Genomic DNA, 23,727 nt, shown 5'->3' with positions numbered 1-23,727 from the left:
CGACATCACCATGTGTAAATTGGTTTATAGACCAACGACAAAGAGAGTGCCAATAACAGCTAGCTTTAATTTCCCCTCCACACTGACCACTCCCAGACAGTCCTAGCAAAATTAGTGCTTGAGAAAGTATTTTTTGCAAAAAATACATTTTGGACCATTTTCATCGTAATGTATTACAGTAAGGTACTTAATTGTTACCCAGAAATGATTTGATATTGATATAAAAACGTCTGCTTTGGGCCTTAAACAGATATGTGCACTACATACTCAGAAATCACATATATTTACATTTTAGAATGTATTTTATCAAGGAAGTAAGTTATACATGTCTTTTTTAATCTTACTCTTAGTTGCAAATGATTAATTTGGCTGTGGTTCATTTGATTTTCAGCACAACCCTGTTTGATGCAACATTTGACTGATGAAATAGCATTCTTCTAAAATTCTTACACTTCTAGATGCAAAATACAAGTCACTATTCCAATACTGTTTGATTCTGCCATTTTTGAAATACTATTTACAAATATGAGCGCAAATGTCTGAGATCGAGACACCAACATTTAACATTTCAGTTAAAAACCCTTTGGATAATATCAACATTAATTACTTAACAGCTTAACACATACACACCATACAAATATCAATAAACAGAGGAACACATGCTACAAATAGTTAGTGACTACCTACCAGTCAATTCAATTAGATTATTCAGAAAAATTACATTGTTATAAGAGACAAATTGCCTTTAGACAACATAAATGACTGCATCTGGACACAGGTCAAAACTACTCTGCCGAGCTCAAGTTACCAGCTATGTATGGTTTCAACACTTACATTTATTGAGTTATTGAAAGTATCCTACAAACATTGTTCGAATGTGAAAGTGATCAGGTTTTCTGAAACAGGTGTGTTTGTATTGAAGAACCCTGAGATTGTGGACAGTAGGACTTGTGTGAACAGGTGTGAACAGCCTGAAGATAAGGATGTTTTCCTTTCTCTGTCTTTCGAAACTCAGGAACAGTTTGAATGTTTTTTTTTATTGTAATTTAAACAATGGTATGGATGATTAAGATGGATCTTTCTCTCTGAATCAGGAGTGCACTTTCATTCTCCCAATTTTTCCAAAAGCCCAATCTGAGCAACCTTTGCTATAAACCCTGTCTTTCCCATTGTTGTTTCAAAAGTGGAAAATTATAAATTCGATAATCACACATAATGGGCATTTCACATCCAGGACTTTTTGATCCTTCCCATCAAGGCCATGTTGGCCAGTTTAACCTTCACCCGGTCCCTCTCTTCCGGAGTCCTCTTGGAGGTGCACTCCACAGTAGAGTCGGTCTCAAAGGAGATGGCTGGGACGTGAGTGAGCAGGTGGCCCCCAGCGTTCTCCTGGGCCATGGGCGTGGGAGTCTGCAGGACCAGCCCGTGCGTCGCTTGTTGATGTCGAAGGTAAAAGCTAAGAAGATACACACAAACATTGACCATATAATGTAATGTTGTTACATGTAACTAACTAGCTTGACTTGCCACCGTGTGAAACATGTATGCTACCATATGTTACTAAAAAGAGCTGACAATATTATACAATGTAATCCAGGAGTTTATGTTTGAATTCTGGTTCTCTCACAACACAAGTCACTCAGAAAAGCATCTGTAGGCAGAAGCATGCTACATGTACATTTGGCATTTGAAAAAACTACAGCTGTGCTATGCTACCTAATGCAAAATGTATCTGTATCATAAAAGTGTAGTGCAATATTCCCTTTTTTTGCCACACACACACACACACATACTCTCTCTCACTAGGGACAAATGTTTCGGCAACTTGTCCAGAGAGGTTTGAGCTTTAGAAGTAGATCTGCAGCAAACGTAGACCTTTACTGCCATCTACAGGTCAAAGGTCAGACTAGCATTCAGTAAAATGTAAACATGGGCGATCCACAGAAAATGGAAATGTGTGTGTTTCTGTTTGAGAAGTTAAACCAGTTAATTCCCTTATAACTGAGTGTCCTGCATCATGTATTATTTTATTGGTTGTAAATTAAATACGGTTTATTTTACAGTACATGGGGCGGCAGGGTAGCCTAGTGGTTAGAGCATTGGACTAGTAACCGAAAGTTTGCAAGTTCAAATCCCCGAGCTGACAAGGTACAAAATCTGTCGTTCTGCCCCTGAACAGGCAGTTAACCCACTGTTCCTAGGCCGTCATTGAAAATAAGAATTTGTTCTTAACTGACTTGCCTAGTAAAATAAAGGCAAAAAAACAAACATGTATTTTACACTGAATCATTGATATCTGGTTGAATGTTGGTTGTGGGACATATCTGAAGTACTATGTGTGTGTGTTCAATGAATCACACTGTGTGGGTGGTGGTGGGGGTGCATGTTCTATACATTATTCAGGACAACATGACTTTGTTTAGCCTACACCGTGACTATGACTGCATAATAAACTAAACTAAATATACTATGTATTTTCTAATCAAATGTGTTAACAGGGCAACACAAAAGAAGACAAAGGCCATCAATTTAATGCAAATATTACTGTATTAAAGGAAATTGTTGTATTAAGCTTGCTTTGAAAACTGTTTGAATGGCTTGGATAGGCCTATGGAGATGGTGGAAAACATCCTGATTAGAAGGGGACGTTTGCGAGGCTTCTCCTGTTGAGAGGTGGAGGGAAGACCCTCTGGGAGTCCAGGATGTGCCACTATGTTGGGCGACAGAAGAGAGAGAGTTGACATGCACTATCATTTAGAAATGATGTTATATTGTATTCTTAGTTTCAACTCATTATTACTTTCACAAATAAATGAGAACCAGAATCTTGAGATTTGGAAACTATAAATAATTTTACATAAGAGATTACTATCGATAATATATAATGTACTGTATATAGGGTTTCATATTTTTGCAATAGCAGCTTTGTACACCAATATCTCAAACAGTAAATGTCCTGCTGTATGGACTTACACATGATATCTTCAGCAGTAGTCTGGTCTTTGGATTCAGAATGGCGGGAATTCTTCTTGGAATCCTTCTTGTTTCCCATCATGAATGGCTAAAACAAAAACATGTCAAAACAACTGTCACAGCAGAACAATCTCACGGTAATAACGATCACATCTTACACACCAGCACAACAAGATTTATAAATGGTTTTGGAATTAATGGATGGTTTACATTTTCTCTAAATAACATTGTTTACTCACATTGACACAATTGTTAACTTAAATAAGTGTGATGTACCTTTAAGTCGAATTTCAGTCTGGCAAGCCTTTGTAGGAAAGACAGCTTCCCTCTGGTAGCCTTCACATCTTCAGCCATGAGAAGAGCTTCTGGCCTGGTGGCTTCGAAAGATGTTCTTGAGGCTGCTCTTGATGCCTCGTTACAACTATGGAGAAGCTCCTTGCTCAATGACTTCACAAGAATCCTATTGAATGTGGAGTCCTGAGTCGACACGGCCAGTTGGAGTATTTTCTCTGAGCCAAACTCCTTCAACAGATGTTTGTAGACGGTGCTGTATACTTTGTGACTCTTCAGGTTCTTGGGATAAGCTTGGGTCTCAGAGCAGCCTGACCATGCACAGAAGGCAGCTATAACTTTTGGAATCAGGTCTTGTGACGTGCGTGTGACGTCAGTTGGGTACAGATCAGTTTGGGTTTGGATTTTTGACAGAAGTCTCACCACTAACATGCTGATGAGGCCGGTGAAGTCATCATCACCGACGAAGTTGTCAGTGGATGGGGTTGAAAGCGAGGCAACATCCGGGCTGGTTGAATTCTGATCACAAACAATGCTCTGAGGTACACCGAAAGAACTGATGGTATCCCTTTCCTCAGCATCTATGTTGGCCTCAAAGCCTCGTGCAGCATTGGAGGTCCCACTTGTTGTCATGCTGATGGCGGAGAAAGATGGCAGAGGGTAGGACTTACCACTCAGTAGACTGCCTATATCAGTTACAGTTCCGGTTGGAGATGACCCTCTGCTTTGTTCATCAGAAACCACAGAGTCCATGACCTGGCTTACCATTACTTTGGTAAACAGGCTGACTGTGTCACTAAATGCTGATGTAGCCAAACTCATTGAAGCTGTAGAGGGCACAAGGCTAGGAAGCAAGAGGCGCTTCACAGACTCCTCTGCAAAAAGCTGAACCAGCTTGTAAGCTGTGGGCTTCCCCACCGTCTTGTCATTCCTCTTCAGCTCAGTAAGGACTGTATCGGATACACTCTTTCCAGCCGCCACTGTCAGAACCAGAGGGGTCAAGTTGCTCTCAGAAATGATGCGGTTGACTTGGTGAGTAAGATCACGTGAGAGAGCACCAATCCTACCCTGAGATATGAGCTCCTCCAGTCTTGCTATTGCAGCTGTTAGATCAGGGTGGAATGCAACCTCCCCTTCTTCCTCTGGATGTACCTCCTTTATGATGGTATCCACTATTGCAGACATGCTTTCCCTGGCATCACACACCAATGTTTTTGGCTTAGTAGATTTGCCCATGTCGATGACTGAGCATCTCACAATGGGCTGAGTAATACTCTCTGGTAAATCAGAAGAGATGGGAGTGCCAGGGAGTGAATATTCCCACTCTGACTTCTTTGATCTGGCAGATGAGGATGACAACGAGGAGGAAGAACGCTGTGGCGCTTGATAGATCGGTTCCTCACCACATTCACTGCTTACCCTTTCAACATCCTTCAGCATCATTCCAACTACATTCTCTATTTGTGAAAGCGCAGTCACCGTTTGGTCAGATTTTGACAGCTCTTTCTGAATTGAAACCAGAATATGGCTGAGGGTCTTTTTGGCTTGAGCCGTTGTTGCTTTGACTTGATTTTGCCATGTAAAATAATTCCTCATCTTTGTCTTCACATTGTGGTAAATAGTCTTTGCAGTTGTCCAGATCTTCTTCTCAGATACTTCCAAACCAGACTGTGAGCCTTTGGGTGTGGCCTCAGTGTACTCTGAGGTTTTCTCATCACTCTGTTGAAGCATAGAGTCTGCCTGCCATAGAGTAGTAGAAGACTCTGTGGGTGGGAAAAGGCTCTTCATGTCATTTGTAATTGATCCAACGATTTCAAAAGCAGTTATATCTGTATGCCTTAAGGAAATTGTTGATTTTGCTGGCAACATCTGAGAATCTGTCTGGCTGGAACTGACTTTGCTGGGAAAGCTACTGACTGATTTGATCAGTATTTTTCGCACTTCGTTGGTAGCGTTCATCTGGAACTCCTCACTGGAGAGTTTCTCAATGACTGAGGCTGGAGTATCTCTTAATCCTTCCAACCATGAAGAACCAGACACAGGCATGTCTTCTAGATAAGACATGACACTGTCCAAAAAGCCACAGACTTCAAGGGAGTTGTAAGAGGAACCCTCTGCAACAGATGATGTGCATTCCAAATCTGCCACCTCTGACCTATACATGGTCACAATCTGGGACAAGACCTCTTTGGTGCAGGGCACCATGTTGGAATTACAGAGAGACAGTAATGGTTGAGAGTTCTCACTTTGGCATTTACGGAGAGAACCAAGTCCCGTTGAGTTGACCACTTGCAGTATTGCCTCACTCTTACTGGTTTCAGGTTGCTCTGGTGTTTTCTCTCCTACAGAGTCAGTTGAATCACATCCATCAGATAAAGAAGATGAACTACGTTCTGATATAGGGGATTCACTCCTACATGGGGAAGGCAAGCTCAGGATTGAAACAGGCAGATCACTGGAGTCAGTATGTTCCAGAAGCACAGCACTGGAGTCAGTATGTTCCAGAAGCACAGCACTGGAGTCAGCTTTTTCCATAAGTTCTTCCCCTTGGACTGGAGCTCCACCCATTCTGAGGAACAATGTCTCCAGCTTTGCCTGTAGTCTCTCGCAGAGTCTACGAGCTGCATGGAAGGGTTTCCGCTTTGTCGTACAGTGTCCCACTTGGGTATCTCTCTGGGTGCTTGTTGGCTGATCTAATTCAGCATACTGCACAATGTCCTTGACATCTTCAACAAAGTTATCAATTATTTTTGATGCCTCTGATTCTACTTTGGTCTGTATGAGCTCAGTGGCCGCAGAATCAAGGATCCTGTCAGATGGGCTAGATGCATTCATCAAGCTTGGAGTGGTACTAAACGAATGAGAAGGTTGAACCATACCAGAGATATCGCTCATTAACCTTCTCACAAGAATTTCACTCACAGCCTTTGAGGCTTTGGTCTTGAACTTCACACTAAACAGAGTGCCAAGATTTTGCATCATTGCTTTGCAAGATGTACATGTTATGTTCAGCTCCTCTGGAACAGGAGAGTCTTCAACATCCAGGTGCTCCACTACAAGGTCACTGCCAGATGCCAACATTTTAACTTTCACAGCCACTTCTCGAAAAACCTTAGCCAATTCCGGATCTTCTTTTTCCAATTCACCCACCATCTCTGCGATAACAGTCATCACCTCTTCTGTTGCAGGTGGAATGCATGACTCTAATACAGAGGTGGAGCTCTGGTCCTCTGGAGTGGCGTGATCATCAAAACATTTCTGGACCATGTTGACCATTTGTTCAGCGGCCTGGTTACCAGAAGAAATAGGGAGGACTGCCCTGAAATGGCTCTGCTGATGGTCGCAGAGAGGGCAGAGTTAAGCTGTTCGACCACCACCTTGATAAGACCAACAGTCAGCTCAGGTGGGCAAGAGGACAGGATATTTTGATCAGACAGTTGCTCCTGGACACTTTTGATGATTCTGTCCTCTGTCATTCCCAGGTGGACTTTCACTGAGCTCTGGGAACTTTAAAACGAACAAGCAAAGCATGATAATTCCTGTCTTAACTTGGCAAATCGGTGAAGCGTTGTAATTTTAGTATTCTAAATATCTACATGTCCTTTTGATCGCTTTACATGCTCATTAATTTGAATATGCTCAAAGGCTGATACATTACATTTTGTACTACATCAGATTGCATTGGCTAACACTGGGATAGATGATCTTGGTGAAATCCATACATGAAAACCTTGAGGGGAACATACCTCTTAGAAGAGGGTGTTAGGGACCTGAGATGTTGAACCCCTGTGCCGCCCTTATACATTTTCTTCGCCAGATATCTAACTTCCTGGATGAGCTCCAGTCTTTCCTGATCAAAGGCAGCAAAGGATCTTGCACTGCCACCCCTCTTGGGTGAGTCAGTGTCGTCGTCAGCAAAGTCCTTTACCCCAAGTACGCGGGCCAGGGCTGGCAGCAGGATCTGCAGGGTGGTCTGTGCGATGAAGGTTACAATTGTCTTGCACAATTTGGCAAGCTGTTCCTTCGTCATCTGTTTTGAACAAACAGAACAAAAACAGTATTTTCAATGGAACTGTGATGTCAAGTATTCTAGATCGAACAGAATGCAACATTGTTATTCTTGTCTGTGACTGAATTCAAAGTTTGATGAAGTCTGACAGAGAAATGAACATGAATAACAGAATATGACTTGATGGCTAATCTCTGAATTCAACAGATCATTGACATCAAAGGTCAAAGGCAGGTAGGGAAACTTACAGGGTTTTTTAGTCCTTTGTAGATCACTTGCCACTGCCTAGAAAATTTAAAATAAGTGTTTTAGTTAGTGTTTAGTTCCCACTGCACAATATTTCATAAATGTTGAACATTACAGAAAAACGTTTAACATACTCATCAGTAAGATTGCGCAGGAATGAGATGAGGATTGGGTAGGAGTATTCCATCTCATCCTTGTTGCCTGGGCCGAATGCAGCCTTAACAGCTTTCTTCTCCAGGAGCTCAATTACAGATCCTCTATCCAGGTGTTTATTCCTGGAGACTAAAGATGTGATTGCCGTAGAGGAAGTAGAAACAAAATTAAAGAGAAATCAGACGTTTTATCTCTTAATACTCTGATTTCATTGTTTTAGGGTTTTAGAATAGGCCTATTTGAATAAAGCTATCTATGTGACCTTTCTTACTGATTACAGTAGACTACAGTTTCATTGAAAATGGATAGCACAACCTGCACATCACAGACAGAATAGAGAAACAATGTAGTACTACAGAGGTAAATCTCTGACCTGCATCGTTGTCAGTGCCCAGCTTCCTTGACTTCTTGCCACTCCTCTTCCTTTTTGCCTAGGATAGAACAGAACAGATTCCAGATCTCAAATGATGGCAGACATGTAACACCAGGGCCCGTATACATAAAGTACATCAGATAAGGTGTGGGCTCAACCTTGCCCAAATAATTGTATTCATTATGATGTCAAATGCTAAACTGATCCTAGATAAGCACTCCTACTCTGAGACAATTTATGAATAGGCTATGGGCCAGGTCAAAGCAGCTCTTAAAACACGTTTTGAAAACAGCTACTACGTATGTTGTTATCTGAGATATATAGATATCTATGGTATGGCTGCTATCAGGTACAGTGTAACCCAGTAGGCCTATTATGTGCTTTGTCACTCCTGCTATCTTACCTTCCTTCCCTTCTTGGCCTCCTCTTTGGGCGTGGCCACCGGTTCTTCCTCAACAACTTCCTTTCCTTCCCTCTGAGGATCACCATCCTCCCTCTGTGCTACCTGAAGGACAGACATTCCAATAAGTAATAATATGTCAATGTCAGAGTAGATCTGTGCAGAGGACATCATAAATAGAGCTACAGCCATATCAGAGCTAAGCTGGTGACTTTATAAAGAATGGTACATTTGCTTTACAATATGTTATAGCTTTTTACAAGAAATATCCGCTTAGATTGCTTTGCCCTTTTTTACTTTCCCCCAATATTGTATGAAGTAATTTAGCTTACCTTTTCCTCATCCATTCAAGCTATTTTATGTCTCAAAAAGCATGTCCTTGTCTGTGTTGGTTACATTCAAGTTGAGTTCAGGTCGAGAGTGAGGACAATATTGCAGGCAGGGACTGTAATTTAGGGCTACATGCTACGTCATGGAACGTTAGACCTTTATGACATCACAAATAGTATTTTTAGGAAGAGCGCGGGAAAGGTTACTTGCCCACTGAGTAGGACTAGCTAATATTGACAGAAATTTCCCCGTCAAACGTTTTCGATTGCCTACCCCTACGCCTTCCATCGAACATGGTCCTGCCTTTGCAATATTGTATCTCTTGTGGGTTTACTTACGTATGACATGTAGGCTTACTGTGTCGGATCAAGTTGATTGATCTGTCCTAGTCAGCCTTAGGTTGAACCCAAAATGTTCTGGGAAATATTTGTTAATAATATTCATTTCAATATCGTTTTATTCTTTGATTTAGTCCCAATCCTATTGTTGGCTGCCAATCCCCACCAAATATGTCATTGTAGGACATACTGTAGCGGGAGAAAGTGAGAGCTGCAACGCGGACGCGTTCGGTGGCTCCTTCAGTGCAGAGGCAAGCGCGTATGCCAGTGCCACTAAAGCCCGGGCTTGTGAGGCAGTAGTCTACAACGCTGACAGGCAACACCTTGTCATTTTATTAACTCACTAGAATTACCTTGTCTTCTTCATTCATTTCGATTGACTTGGCACACAACCATTGGTTGATGCATGTAACACCTGAGCAGGGACACATTCTTTTCACAGCACTTCAATGCAAAGTAATTTTCGTAGAAGGTTTTGAGGTCATTTTCACTAACCCTAACCCTTTTCCTGACCTTCACCTCAGTTTCCTAACCTGCTACGAAAAATTCACTTCAATATTGAAGTGCCATGAAAAGAGAGTTTCCCACATCTATACAGAGAGTTTTGGCTTTCCATGGCGACATCACCATGTGTAAATTGGTTTATAGACCAACGACAAAGAGAGTGCCAATAACAGCTAGCTTTAATTTCCCCTCCACACTGACCACTCCCAAGACAGTCCTAGCAAAATTAGTGCTTGAGAAAGTGTTTTTTGCAAAAAATACATTTTGGACCATTTTCATCGTAATGTATTACAGTAAGGTACTTAATTGTTACCCAGAAATGATTTGATATTGATATAAAAACGTCTGCTTTGGGCCTTAAACAGATATGTGCACTACATACTCAGAAATCACATATATTTACATTTTAGAATGTATTTTATCAAGGAAGTAAGTTATACATGTCTTTTTTAATCTTACTCTTAGTTGCAAATGATTAATTTGGCTGTGGTTCATTTGATTTTCAGCACAACCCTGTTTGATGCAACATTTGACTGATGAAATAGCATTCTTCTAAAATTCTTACACTTCTAGATGCAAAATACAAGTCACTATTCCAATACTGTTTGATTCTGCCATTTTTGAAATACTATTTACAAATATGAGCGCAAATGTCTGAGATCGAGACACCAACATTTAACATTTCAGTTAAAAACCCTTTGGATAATATCAACATTAATTACTTAACAGCTTAACACATACACACCATACAAATATCAATAAACAGAGGAACACATGCTACAAATAGTTAGTGACTACCTACCAGTCAATTCAATTAGATTATTCAGAAAAATTACATTGTTATAAGAGACAAATTGCCGTTAGACAACATAAATGACTGCATCTGGACACAGGTCAAAACTACTCTGCCGAGCTCAAGTTACCAGCTATGTATGGTTTCAACACTTACATTTATTGAGTTATTGAAAGTATCCTACAAACATTGTTCGAATGTGAAAGTGATCAGGTTTTCTGAAACAGGTGTGTTTGTATTGAAGAACCCTGAGATTGTGGACAGTAGGACTTGTGAACAGGTGTGAACAGCCTGAAGATAAGGATGTTTTCCTTTCTCTGTCTTTCGAAACTCAGGAACAGTTTGAATGTTTTTTTATTGTAATTTAAACAATGGTATGGATGATTAAGATGGATCTTTCTCTCTGAATCAGGAGTGCACTTTCATTCTCCCAATTTTTCCAAAAGCCCAATCTGAGCAACCTTTGCTATAAACCCTGTCTTTCCCATTGTTGTTTCAAAAGTGGAAAATTATAAATTCGATAATCACACATAATGGGCATTTCACATCCAGGACTTTTTGATCCTTCCCATCAAGGCCATGTTGGCCAGTTTAACCTTCACCCGGTCCCTCTCTTCCGGAGTCCTCTTGGAGGTGCACTCCACAGTAGAGTCGGTCTCAAAGGAGATGGCTGGGACGTGAGTGAGCAGGTGGCCCCCAGCGTTCTCCTGGGCCATGGGCGTGGGAGTCTGCAGGACCAGCCCGTGCGTCGCTTGTTGATGTCGAAGGTAAAAGCTAAGAGGATACACACAAACATTGACCATATAATGTAATGTTGTTACATGTAACTAACTAGCTTGACTTGCCACCGTGTGAAACATGTATGCTACCATATATTACTAAAAAGAGCTGACAATATTATACAATGTAATCCAGGAGTTTATGTTTGAATTCTGGTTCTCTCACAACACAAGTCACTCAGAAAAGCATCTGTAGGCAGAAGCATGCTACATGTACATTTGGCATTTGAAAAAACTACAGCTGTACTATGCTACCGAATGCAAAATGTATCTGTATCAAAAAAGTGTAGTGCAATATTCCCTTTTTTTGCCACACACACACACACACATACTCTCTCTCACTAGGGACAAATGTTTCGGGCAACTTGTCCAGAGAGGTTTGAGCTTTAGAAGTAGATCTGCAGCAAACGTAGACCTTTACTGCCATCTACAGGTCAAAGGTCAGACTAGCATTCAGTAAAATGTAAACATGGGCGATCCACAGAAAATGGAAATGTGTGTGTTTCTGTTTGAGAAGTTAAACCAGTTAATTCCCTTATAACTGAGTGTCCTGCATCATGTATTATTTTATTGGTTGTAAATTAAATACGGTTTATTTTACAGTACATGGGGCGGCAGGGTAGCCTAGTGGTTAGAGCATTGGACTAGTAACTGAAAGTTTGCAAGTTCAAATCCCCGAGCTGACAAGGTACAAAATCTGTCGTTCTGCCCCTGAACAGGCAGTTAACCCACTGTTCCTAGGCCGTCATTGAAAATAAGAATTTGTTCTTAACTGACTTGCCTAGTAAAATAAAGGCAAAAAAACAAACATGTATTTTACACTGAATCATTGATATCTGGTTGAATGTTGGTTGTGGGACATATCTGAAGTACTATGTGTGTGTGTGTTCAATGAATCACACTGTGGTGGTGGGGGTGGGGGTGCATGTTCTATACATTATTCAGGACAACATGACTTTGTTTAGCCTACACCGTGACTATGACTGCATAATAAACTAAACTAAATATACTATCTATTTTCTAATCAAATGTGTTAACAGGGCAACACAAAAGAAGACAAAGGCCATCAATTTAATGCAAATATTACTGTATTAAAGGAAATTGTTGTATTAAGCTTGCTTTGAAAACTGTTTGAATGGCTTGGATAGGCCTATGGAGATGGTGGAAAACATCCTGATTAGAAGGGGACGTTTGCGAGGCTTCTCCTGTTGAGAGGTGGAGGGAAGACCCTCTGGGAGTCCAGGATGTGCCACTATGTTGGGCGACAGAAGAGAGAGAGTCTACATGCACTTTCATTTAGAAATGATGTTATATTGTATTCTTAGTTTCAACTCATTATTACTTTCACAAATAAATGAAAACCAGAATCTTGAGATTTGAAAACTATAAATCATTTTACATAAGAGATTACTATCGATAATATATAATGTACTGTATATAGGGTTTCATATTTTTGCAATAGCAGCTTTGTACACCAATATCTCGAACAGTAAACGTCCGGGAGCACGTGATGCCGCGGAGCTGAGCAGACGTTGACAAACCGAGCTCTTCAAAGTTATTCTATTTTTACCTAAATAACAACGTTGAAACAATATTCTAACATCGGCTGATAAATTGTCAAGTACTTACCTTCCCAAAGAGCCATGGACCTCCGACCGAGAGGCAAGAAGGACGACCAAAACGTTGTTGATTCCCAAGATAACGATAACGCTACAGCTAGCAAGATTAGCATTAGCCCTCATAACTCTCAGACGACAGTTCCAGACTGTTGCTCTCAGCAGCCTCTTGCGAGCCTGCCGACATGCTGGCTACTCTCCTCCGGGAAATTCAGGGTGGTAACAGAGGTCTTTCTCTGAAAATTGATAAGAAATCGGCTGAACTCCATTCTTCCATTGACGACCTGAAATCCTCCATGAATGATCTCCTTTTGAGAACGACTGAGGCAGAGTTGCGCATTAGCACAGTTGAAGATACCATCGCTAGACATGACCAGGTCTTGACACAACTGCAAAAGGACAATGCCTACCTCAAAAACAAGGTAGATCAGATGGAGAACCAGAGTAGACGTAGTAATATCCGTGTGGTGGGATTGAAAGAGGTGTGGGGGCTGTGCTTTGGCAAAGTGGGTGGGGTTATATCCTTCCTGTTTGGCCCTGTCCGGGGGTGTCCTCGGATGGGGCCACAGTGTCTCCTGACCCCTCCTGTCTCAGCCTCCAGTATTTATGCTGCATTAGTTTATGTGTCGGGGGGCTAGGGTCAGTTTGTTATATCTGGAGTACTTCTCCTGTCCTATTCGGTGTCCTGTGTGAATCTAAGTGTGCGTTCTCTAATTCTCTCCTTCTCTCTTTCTTTCTCTCTCTCGGAGGACCTGAGCCCTAGGACCATGCCCCAGGACTACCTGACATGATGACTCCTTGCTGTCCCCAGTCCACCTGGCCATGCTGCTGCTCCAGTTTCAACTGGCCTGGGCCCTAGGACCATGTCCCAGGACTACCTGACATGATGACTCCTTGCTGTCCACAGTCCACCTGGCCATGCTGCTGCTCCAGTTTAAACTGTTCTGCCTTACTATTATTCAACCATGCTGGTCATTTATGAACATTTGAACATCTTGGCCACGTTCTGTTATAATCTCCACCCGGCACAGCCAGAAGAGGACTGGCCACCCCACATATGCTCTCTCTAATTCTCTCTTTCTTTCTCTCTCTCTTGGAGGACCTGAGCCCTAGGACCGTGCCCCAGGACTACCTGACATGATGACTCCTTGCTGTCCCCAGTCCACCTGACTGTGCTGCTGCTCCAGTTTCAACTGTTCTGCCTTATTATTATTCGACCATGCTGGTCATTTATGAACATTTTAACATCTTGGTCATGTTCTGTTATAATCTCTACCCGGCACAGCCAGAAGAGGACTGGCCACCCCACATAGCCTGGTTCCTCTCTAGGTTTCTTCCTAGGTTTTGGCCTTTCTAGGGAGTTTTTCCTAGCCACCGTGCTTTTACACCTGCATTGTTTGCTGTTTGGGGTTTTAGGCTGGGTTTCTGTACAGCACTTTGAGATATCAGCTGATGTACGAAGGGCTATATAAATAAATTTGATTTGATTTGATTTGATTTGACAGCGAGGGCCGTGACCCGGTCCGTTTCTTCACTCAATGGATCCCGGAGGTCCTAGGCATAATCAACTTCACCAAGCCGCTGGAAATCGAACGCGCCCACAGAACATCAGCGCCGAAACCCCGGCCAGATGAGCCCCCACGAGCCGTCCTGATGAGGTTCCTCCGTTTCCAAGACAGAGCGAAGATACTGCAACTCGCAAGAGCCAAAGGGGACATCACCATCGATGGAAAGAGGGTCAGCCTTTTCCCAGATATGAGCGCGGATCTCGCCAGACGCCGCAAGCAGTTCAGACCTGCCGCCAAAGCACTGAAGGAGAAGAACATCACCGGCTACCTCATCCACCCTGCGCAGATGAAAGTTCAGTACAAAGGCCGAAGCCATCTCTTCAACACACCGGGAGAAGTGCACACTTTTCTCAAAGAACTGAGCAACGTCTGAGCCAGGACGGTCTCTCTGGGGGATAAATGCAGTTCGTTTGTTTTCTCTTATCCGGATTGAACTGCTGGTATCTCCCGGTCACTTTAATTGATTTGTACATTTTCAACTAACCGTATCTTCCCGGGGTGAGTTCTATTACATTTACAGGAGAGTATATTTTGGTTTAGTCCATATCTACTGGGCGAAGCAATAAGTGGGTTTAGGCCCATTGCTTTCCCCCTCATTTATGTTAATCTTTCGAAAAGAGACTCAAGCATCCCTTACTGTGGGCAGTAAATATTCAGCCATAAATATCTATTCACAACGTTTGTTTTCAATTTAGAGAGCTCGCAGGTTTTAGTTTACGCCAAGGTTTAGCTAGTAAGAGCAAGATGGAAAGCGAGCAGCAACGTATCTCTACAAGTGTATTCATGTTTGATTGTTGGGATTGTTGTTTTAGTCTGACAATCGGGGTGGGTGGGATTTTTATTTATTTTTTCTTCCTTTTTTCTACGTTTATTGTTTCCTTCCTAAAGAGACACACAGGTCACTTTTGTGCTCAAACCAAAGTTGAAACATTTCCTAATTATCTGCATATGATAGGTTTCTATTCAGTTACATATTTGAAACCCAACCTATGCTTAATCCACTAAAATATGTCACATTCAACGTAAAAGGTCTTAACAGCCCGATTAAAAGGAAAAGAGTCTATACATACCTTAAGAAATTAAAGGCTGACATTGTGTTTTTACAAGAAACACATCTTACAGCCAGTAAACACAAGAAATTGAAGAGGGAATGGGTAGGACAAGTTTTTGCATCCTCTTTTAACTCCAAAGCAAGAGGAACTGCAATTTTGATAATTAGACACATCCCCTTCTGCGTCAACAACACCATCTCTGATCCCTCTGGCAGGTTTGTTTTGGTGCAGGGGCATATGTTTTCAGAGTCTTGGACCCTATTGAATATTTATGCTCCTAACTTCGATGACCATATGTTTATTCAGAATGTCTTCCTTCAGGTTGCTCAAGCACCACCAGGATGGCTACTGGTTGGAGGAGATTTTAATTTTTGCTTAGATACAGTTCTTGATAGGTCTTCTGATAAACCCTCACTTCTTACCAAAGCCGGCAAGCTCACCATGTCATTCATGAAAGATCTCAATTTACTAGACATCTGGAGACAGTTGCACCCACAGGATAGGGACTACTCTTTTTATTCACACCCACACAAGACACACACACGCATAGATAACTTTTTACTTTCGACACAACTGTTTCATAGAGTGTTAGATGTCGAGTATCTCCCCAGATTGCTTAGTAACCATTCTCCTCTGGTATTATCAATCTCCATTCCTACCAAGGTAAATGGAGCATATAGATGGAGACTAAATTCTACACTCCTAAAGCAACCTGAATTTTGTGCATTCATCAAAGAGCAGATCAATATTTTTACTTTGAGGAATCCTTCTTGTTTCCCATCATGAATGGCTAAAACAAAAACATGTCAAAACAACTGTCACAGCAGAACAATCTCACGGTAATAACGATCACATCTTACACACCAGCACAACAAGATTTATAAATGGTTTTGGAATTAATGGATGGTTTTACATTTTCTCTAAATAACATTTTGACTCACATTGACAATTGTTAACTTAAATAAGTGTGATGTACCTTTAAGTCGAATTTCAGTCTGGCAAGCCTTTGTAGGAAAGACAGCTTCCCTCTGGTAGCCTTCACATCTTCAGCCATGAGAAGAGCTTCTGGCCTGGTGGCTTCGAAAGATGTTCTTGAGGCTGCTCTTGATGCCTTGTTACAACTGTGGAGAAGCTCCTTGCTCAATGACTTCACAAGAATCCTATTGAATGTGGAGTCCTGAGTCGACACGGCCAGTTGGAGTATTTTCTCTGAGCCAAACTCCTTCAACAGATGTTTGTAGACGGTGCTGTATACTTTGTGACTCTTCAGGTTCTTGGGATAAGCTTGGGTCTCAGAGCAGCCTGACCATGCACAGAAGGCAGCTATAACTTTTGGAATCAGGTCTTGTGACGTGCGTGTGACGTCAGTTGGGTACAGATCAGTTTGGGTTTGGATTTTTGACAGAAGTCTCACCACTAACATGCTGATGAGGCTGGTGAAGTCATCATCACCGACTAAGTTGTCAGTGGATGGGGTTGAAAGCGAGGCAACATCCGGGCTGGTTGAATTCTGATCACAAACAATGCTCTGAGGTACACCGAAACAACTGATGGTATCCCTTTCCTCAGCATCTATGTTGGCCTCAAAGCCTCGTGCAGCATTGGAGGTCCCACTTGTTGTCATGCTGATGGCGGAGAAAGATGGCAGAGGGTAGGACTTACCACTCAGTAGACTGCCTATATCAGTTACAGTTCCGGTTGGAGATGACCCTCTGCTTTGTTCATCAGAAACCACAGAGTCCATGACCTGGCTTACCATTACTTTGGTAAACAGGCTGACTGTGTCACTAAATGCTGATGTAGCCAAACTCATTGAAGCTGTAGAGGGCACAAGGCTAGGAAGCAAGAGGCGCTTCACAGACTCCTCTGCAAAAAGCTGAACCAGCTTGTAAGCTGTGGGCTTCCCCACCGTCTTGTCATTCCTCTTCAGCTCAGTAAGGACTGTATCGGATACACTCTTTCCAGCCGCCACTGTCAGAACCAGAGGGGTCAAGTTGCTCTCAGAAATGATGCGGTTGACTTGGTGAGTAAGATCACGTGAGAGAGCACCAATCCTACCCTGAGATATGAGCTCCTCCAGTCTTGCTATTGCAGCTGTTAGATCAGGGTGGAATGCAACCTCCCCTTCTTCCTCTGGATGTACCTCCTTTATGATGGTATCCACTATTGCAGACATGCTTTCCCTGGCATCACACACCAATGTTTTTGGCTTAGTAGATTTGCCCATGTCGATGACTGAGCATCTCACAATGGGCTGAGTAATACTCTCTGGTAAATCAGAAGAGATGGGAGTGCCAGGGAGTGAAAATTCCCACTCTGACTTCTTTGATCTGGCAGATGAGGATGACAACGAGGAGGAAGAACGCTGTGGCGCTTGATAGATCGGTTCCTCACCACATTCACTGCTTACCCTTTCAACATCCTTCAGCATCATTCCAACCACATTCTCTATTTGTGAAAGCGCAGTCACCGTTTGGTCAGATTTTGACAGCTCTTTCTGAATTGAAACCAGAATATGGCTGAGGTCTTTTTGGCTTGAGCCGTTGTTGCTTTGACTTGATTTTGCCATGTAAAATAATTCCTCATCTTTGTCTTCACATTGTGGTAAATAGTCTTTGCAGTTGTCCAGATCTTCTTCTCAGATACTTCCAAACCAGACTGTGAGCCTTTGGGTGTGGCCTCAGTGTACTCTGAGGTTTTCTCATCACTCTGTTGAAGCATAGAGTCTGCCTGCCATAGAGTAGTAGAAGACTCTGTGGGTGGGAAAAGGCTCTTCATGTCATTTGTAATTGATCCAACGATTTCAAAAGCAGTTATATCTGTATGCCTTAAGGAAATTGTTGATTTTGCTGGCAACATCTGAGAATCTGTCTGGCTGGAACTGACTTTGCTGGGAAAGCTACTGACTGATTTGATCAGTATTTTTCGCACTTCGTTGGTAGCGTTCATCTGGAACTCCTCACTGGAGAGTTTCTCAATGACTGAGGCTGGAGTATCTCTTAATCCTTCCAACCATGAAGAACCAGACACGGGCATGTCTTCTAGATAAGACATGACACTGTCCAAAAAGCCACAGACTTCAAGGGAGTTGTAAGAGGAACCCTCTGCAACAGATGATGTGCATTCCAAATCTGCCACCTCTGACCTATACATGGTCACAATCTGGGACAAGACCTCTTTGGTGCAGGGCACCATGTTGGAATTACAGAGAGACAGTAATGGTTGAGAGTTCTCACTTTGGCATTTACGGAGAGAACCAAGTCCCGTTGAGTTGACCACTTGCAGTATTGCCTCACTCTTACTGGTTTCAGGTTGCTCTGGTGTTTTCTCTCCTACAGAGTCAGTTGAATCACATCCATCAGATAAAGAAGATGAACTACGTTCTGATATAGGGGATTCACTCCTACATGGGGAAGGCAAGCTCAGGATTGAAACAGGCAGATCACTGGAGTCAGTATGTTCCAGAAGCACAGCACTGGAGTCAGCTTTTTCCATAAGTTCTTCCCCTTGGACTGGAGCTCCACCCATTCTGAGGAACAATGTCTCCAGCTTTGCCTGAAGTCTCTCGCAGAGTCTACGAGCTGCATGGAAGGGTTTCCGCTTTGTCGTACAGTGTCCCACTTGGGTATCTCTCTGGGTGCTTGTTGGCTGATCTAATTCAGCATACTGCACAATGTCCTTGACATCTTCAACAAAGTTATCAATTATTTTTGATGCCTCAGATTCTACTTTGGTCTGTATGAGCTCAGTGGCCGCAGAATCAAGGATCCTGTCAGATGGGCTAGATGCATTCATCAAGCTTGGAGTGGTACTAAATGAATGAGAAGGTTGAACCATACCAGAGATATCGCTCATTAACCTTCTCACAAGAATTTCACTCACAGCCTTTGAGGCTTTGGTCTTGAACTTCACACTAAACAGAGTGCCAAGATTTTGCATCATTGCTTTGCAAGATGTACATGTTATGTTCAGCTCCTCTGGAACAGGAGAGTCTTCAACATCCAGGTGCTCCACTACAAGGTCACTGCCAGATGCCAACATTTTAACTTTCACAGCCACTTCTCGAAAAACCTTAGCCAATTCCGGATCTTCTTTTTCCAATTCACCCACCATCTCTGCGATAACAGTCATCACCTCTTCTGTTGCAGGTGGAATGCATGACTCTAATACAGAGGTGGAGCTCTGGTCCTCTGGAGTGGCGTGATCATCAAAACATTTCTGGACCATGTTGACCATTTGTTCAGCGGCCTGGTTACCAGAAGAAATAGGGGAGGACTGCCCTGAAATGGCTCTGCTGATGGTCGCAGAGAGGGCAGAGTTAAGCTGTTCGACCACCACCTTGATAAGACCAACAGTCAGCTCAGGTGGGCAAGAGGACAGGATATTATGATCAGACAGTTGCTCCTGGACACTTTTGATGATTCTGTCCTCTGTCATTCCCAGGTGGACTTTCACTGAGCTCTGGGAACTTTAAAACGAACAAGCAAAGCATGATAATTCCTGTCTTAACTTGGCAAATCGGTGAAGCGTTGTAATTTTAGTATTCTAAATATCTACATGTCCTTTTGATCGCTTTACATGCTCATTAATTTGAATATGCTCAAAGGCTGATACATTACATTTTGTACTACATCAGATTGCATTGGCTAACACTGGGATAGATGATCTTGGTGAAATCCATACATGAAAACCTTGAGGGGAACATACCTCTTAGAAGAGGGTGTTAGGGACCTGAGATGTTGAGCCCCTGTGCCGCCCTTATACATTTTCTTCGCCAGATATCTAACTTCCTGGATGAGCTCCAGTCTTTCCTGATCAAAGGCAGCAAAGGATCTTGCACTGCCACCCCTCTTGGGTGAGTCAGTGTCGTCGTCAGCAAAGTCCTTTACCCCAAGTACGCGGGCCAGGGCTGGCAGCAGGATCTGCAGGGTGGTCTGTGCGATGAAGGTTACAATTGTCTTGCACAATTTGGCAAGCTGTTCCTTCGTCATCTGTTTTGAACAAACAGAACAAAAACAGTATTTTCAATGGAACTGTGATGTCAAGTATTCTAGATCGAACAGAATGCAACATTGTTATTCTTGTCTGTGACTGAATTCAAAGTTTGATGAAGTCTGACAGAGAAATGAACATGAATAACAGAATATGACTTGATGGCTAATCTCTGAATTCAACAGATCATTGACACATCAAAGGTCAAAGGCAGGTAGGGAAACTTACAGGGTTTTTTAGTCCTTTGTAGATCACTTGCCACTGCCTAGAAAATTTAAAATAAGTGTTTTAGTTAGTGTTTAGTTCCCACTGCACAATATTTCATAAATGTTGAACATTACAGAAAAACGTTTAACATACTCATCAGTAAGATTGCGCAGGAATGAGATGAGGATTGGGTAGGAGTATTCCATCTCATCCTTGTTGCCTGGGCCGAATGCAGCCTTAACAGCTTTCTTCTCCAGGAGCTCAATTACAGATCCTCTATCCAGGTGTTTATTCCTGGAGACTAAAGATGTGATTGCCGTAGAGGAAGTAGAAACAAAATTAAAGAGAAATCAGACGTTTTATCTCTTAATACTCTGATTTCATTGTTTTAGGGTTTTAGAATAGGCCTATTTGAATAAAGCTATCTATGTGACCTTTCTTACTGATTACAGTAGACTACAGTTTCATTGAAAATGGATAGCACAACCTGCACATCACAGACAGAATAGAGAAACAATGTAGTACTACAGAGGTAAATCTCTGACCTGCATCGTTGTCAGTGCCCAGCTTCCTTGACTTCTTGCCACTCCTCTTCCTTTTTGCCTAGGATAGAACAGAACAGATTCCAGATCTCAAATGATGGCAGACATGTAACACCAGGGCCCGTATACATAAAGTACATCAGATAAGGTGTGGGCTCAACCTTGCCCAAATAATTGTATTCATTATGATCTCAAATGCTAAACTGATCCTAGATAAGCACTCCTACTCTGAGACAATTTATGAATAGGCTATGGGCCAGGTCAAAGCAGCTCTTAAAACACGTTTTGAAAACAGCTACTACGTATGTTGTTATCTGAGATATATAGATATCTATGGTATGGCTGCTATCAGGTACAGTGTAACCCAGTAGGCCTATTATGTGCTTTGTCACTCCTGCTATCTTACCTTCCTTCCCTTCTTGGCCTCCTCTTTGGGCGTGGCCACCGGTTCTTCCTCAACAACTTCCTTTCCTTCCCTCTGAGGATCACCATCCTCCCTCTGTGCTACCTGAAGGACAGACATTCCAATAAGTAATAATATGTCAATGTCAGAGTAGATCTGTGCAGAGGACATCATAAATAGAGCTACAGCCATATCAGAGCTAAGCTGGTGACTTTATAAAGAATGGTACATTTGCTTTACAATATGTTATAGCTTTTTACAAGAAATATCCGCCTTTTCCTCATCCATTCAAGCTATTTTATGTCTCAAAAAGCATGTCCTTGTCTGTGTTGGTTACATTCAAGTTGAGTTCAGGTCGAGAGTGAGGACAATATTGCAGGCAGGGACTGTAATTTAGGGCTACATGCTACGTCATGGAACGTTAGACCTTTATGACATCACAAATAGTATTTTTAGGAAGAGCGCGGGAAAGGTTACTTGCCCACTCAGTAGGACTAGCTAATATTGACAGAAATTTCCCCGTCAAACGTTTTCGATTGCCTACCCCTACGCCTTCCATCGAACATGCTCCTGCCTTTACAATATTGTCTCTCTTGTGGGTTTACTTACGTATGACATGTAGGCTTACTGTGTCGGATCAAGTTGATTGATCTGTCCTAGTCAGCCTTAGGTTGAACCCAAAATGTTCTGGGAAATATTTGTTAATAATATTCATTTCAATATCGTTTTATTCTTTGATTTAGTCCCAATCCTATTGTTGGCTGCCAATCCCCACCAAATATGTCATTGTAGGACATACTGTAGCGGGAGAAAGTGAGAGCTGCAACGCGGACGCGTTCGGTGGCTCCTTCAGTGCAGAGGCAAGCGCGTATGCCAGTGCCACTAAAGCCCGGGCTTGTGAGGCAGTAGTCTACAACGCTGACAGGCAACACCTTGTCATTTTATTAACTCACTAGAATGACCTTGTCTTCTTCATTCATTTCGATTGACTTGGCACACAACCATTGGTTGATGCATGTAACACCTGAGCAGGGACACATTCTTTTCACAGCACTTCAATGCAAAGTAATTTTCGTAGAAGGTTTTGAGGTCATTTTCACTAACCCTAACCCTTTTCCTGACCTTCACCTCAGTTTCCTAACCTGCTACGAAAAATTCACTTCAATATTGAAGTGCCATGAAAAGAGAGTTTCCCACATCTATACAGCACCTTCTAATCAGCAGGTTTGCATGGGAGAGAGTTTTGGCTTTCCATGGCGACATCACCATGTGTAAATTGGTTTATAGACCAACGACAAAGAGAGTGCCAATAACAGCTAGCTTTAATTTCCCCTCCACACTGACCACTCCCAGACAGTCCTAGCAAAATTAGTGCTTGAGAAAGTGTTTTTTGCAAAAAATACATTTTGGACCATTTTCATCGTAATGTATTACAGTAAGGTACTTAATTGTTACCCAGAAATGATTTGATATTGATATAAAAACGTCTGCTTTGGGCCTTAAACAGATATGTGCACTACATACTCAGAAATCACATATATTTACATTTTAGAATGTATTTTATCAAGGAAGTAAGTTATACATGTCTTTTTTAATCTTACTCTTAGTTGCAAATGATTAATTTGGCTGTGGTTCATTTGATTTTCAGCACAACCCTGTTTGATGCAACATTTGACTGATGAAATAGCATTCTTCTAAAATTCTTACACTTCTAGATGCAAAATACAAGTCACTATTCCAATACTGTTTGATTCTGCCATTTTTGAAATACTATTTACAAATATGAGCGCAAATGTCTGAGATCGAGACACCAACATTTAACATTTCAGTTAAAAACCCTTTGGATAATATCAACATTAATTACTTAACAGCTTAACACATACACACCATACAAATATCAATAAACAGAGGAACACATGCTACAAATAGTTAGTGACTACCTACCAGTCAATTCAATTAGATTATTCAGAAAAATTACATTGTTATAAGAGACAAATTGCCTTTAGACAACATAAATGACTGCATCTGGACACAGGTCAAAACTACTCTGCCGAGCTCAAGTTACCAGCTATGTATGGTTTCAACACTTACATTTATTGAGTTATTGAAAGTATCCTACAAACATTGTTTGAATGTGAAAGTGATCAGGTTTTCTGAA

The 23,727-nt window shown here is 42.0% G+C and overlaps 2 protein-coding genes across 8 annotated transcripts; both read right to left on the bottom strand.

The window, feature by feature from the left end:
* Positions 1–816: 816 nt before the first annotated feature.
* On the bottom strand, positions 817–9,803 carry LOC135564499 (uncharacterized). Of its 6 annotated transcripts, none has more exons than XM_065009589.1 (9): positions 9,114–9,803; positions 8,449–8,550; positions 8,046–8,103; positions 7,654–7,801; positions 7,522–7,558; positions 7,011–7,294; positions 3,250–6,771; positions 2,974–3,061; positions 2,529–2,710 (listed from the first exon to the last, which is right to left on the bottom strand). In XM_065009589.1, the coding sequence occupies exons 1-7, from the start codon at positions 9,120–9,122 to the stop codon at positions 6,468–6,470; spliced, it is 942 nt and encodes a 313-aa protein (XP_064865661.1). In that variant the 5' UTR covers positions 9,123–9,803; the 3' UTR covers positions 2,529–2,710; positions 2,974–3,061; positions 3,250–6,467. The 6 variants fall into 6 exon arrangements, with proteins under 6 accessions (XP_064865656.1, XP_064865661.1, XP_064865660.1 ...); XM_065009588.1 differs by lacking the exon at positions 9,114–9,803 and adding an exon at positions 8,778–9,077; XM_065009586.1 differs by lacking the exon at positions 9,114–9,803 and having other exon boundaries at positions 8,449–8,743.
* A 941-nt stretch (positions 9,804–10,744) lies between these two features.
* On the bottom strand, positions 10,745–21,834 carry LOC135564500 (uncharacterized). 2 transcript variants are annotated; one of them, XM_065009591.1, is made up of 6 exons: positions 21,573–21,834; positions 21,170–21,227; positions 20,778–20,925; positions 20,646–20,682; positions 20,133–20,416; positions 10,745–11,184 (listed from the first exon to the last, which is right to left on the bottom strand). In XM_065009591.1, exons 1-6 carry the CDS (start codon positions 21,759–21,761, stop codon positions 10,953–10,955), a joined length of 948 nt encoding a protein of 315 aa, XP_064865663.1. In that variant the 5' UTR covers positions 21,762–21,834; the 3' UTR covers positions 10,745–10,952. The 2 variants fall into 2 exon arrangements, with proteins under 2 accessions (XP_064865663.1, XP_064865664.1); XM_065009592.1 differs by lacking the exon at positions 10,745–11,184 and adding an exon at positions 16,186–16,215.
* Between the last annotated feature and the right edge of the window lie 1,893 nt (positions 21,835–23,727).

Source organism: Oncorhynchus nerka, linkage group LG25, assembly GCF_034236695.1.
Source record: "Oncorhynchus nerka isolate Pitt River linkage group LG25, Oner_Uvic_2.0, whole genome shotgun sequence".
Taxonomy (NCBI): Eukaryota; Metazoa; Chordata; class Actinopteri; order Salmoniformes; family Salmonidae; genus Oncorhynchus; species Oncorhynchus nerka.
Note: the sequence above shows the minus strand (reverse complement) of the source record. Positions and strands in the feature narration are given on the sequence as shown.

Excerpts from the sequence above, each read along its gene's own strand:
- LOC135564499 (XM_065009584.1), bottom strand. The coding sequence starts at position 6,435 with ATGACTGTTATCGCAGAGATGGTGGGTGAATTGGAAAAAGAAGATCCG. Across the intron at positions 3,062-3,249 it reads GACTGAAATTCGACTTAAAG|CCATTCATGATGGGAAACAA; the intron begins GTACATCACACT and ends TTTTTGTTTTAG. Across the intron at positions 1,457-2,973 it reads TACTGCTGAAGATATCATGT|CTTTTACCTTCGACATCAAC; the intron begins GTAAGTCCATAC and ends GTATCTTCTTAG.
- LOC135564500 (XM_065009591.1), bottom strand. The coding sequence starts at position 21,761 with ATGGCTGTAGCTCTATTTATGATGTCCTCTGCACAGATCTACTCTGAC. Across the intron at positions 21,228-21,572 it reads AGGCCAAGAAGGGAAGGAAG|GCAAAAAGGAAGAGGAGTGG; the intron begins GTAAGATAGCAG and ends GTTCTATCCTAG. Across the intron at positions 20,417-20,645 it reads ACAAAGGACTAAAAAACCCT|ATGACGAAGGAACAGCTTGC; the intron begins GTAAGTTTCCCT and ends TGTTCAAAACAG.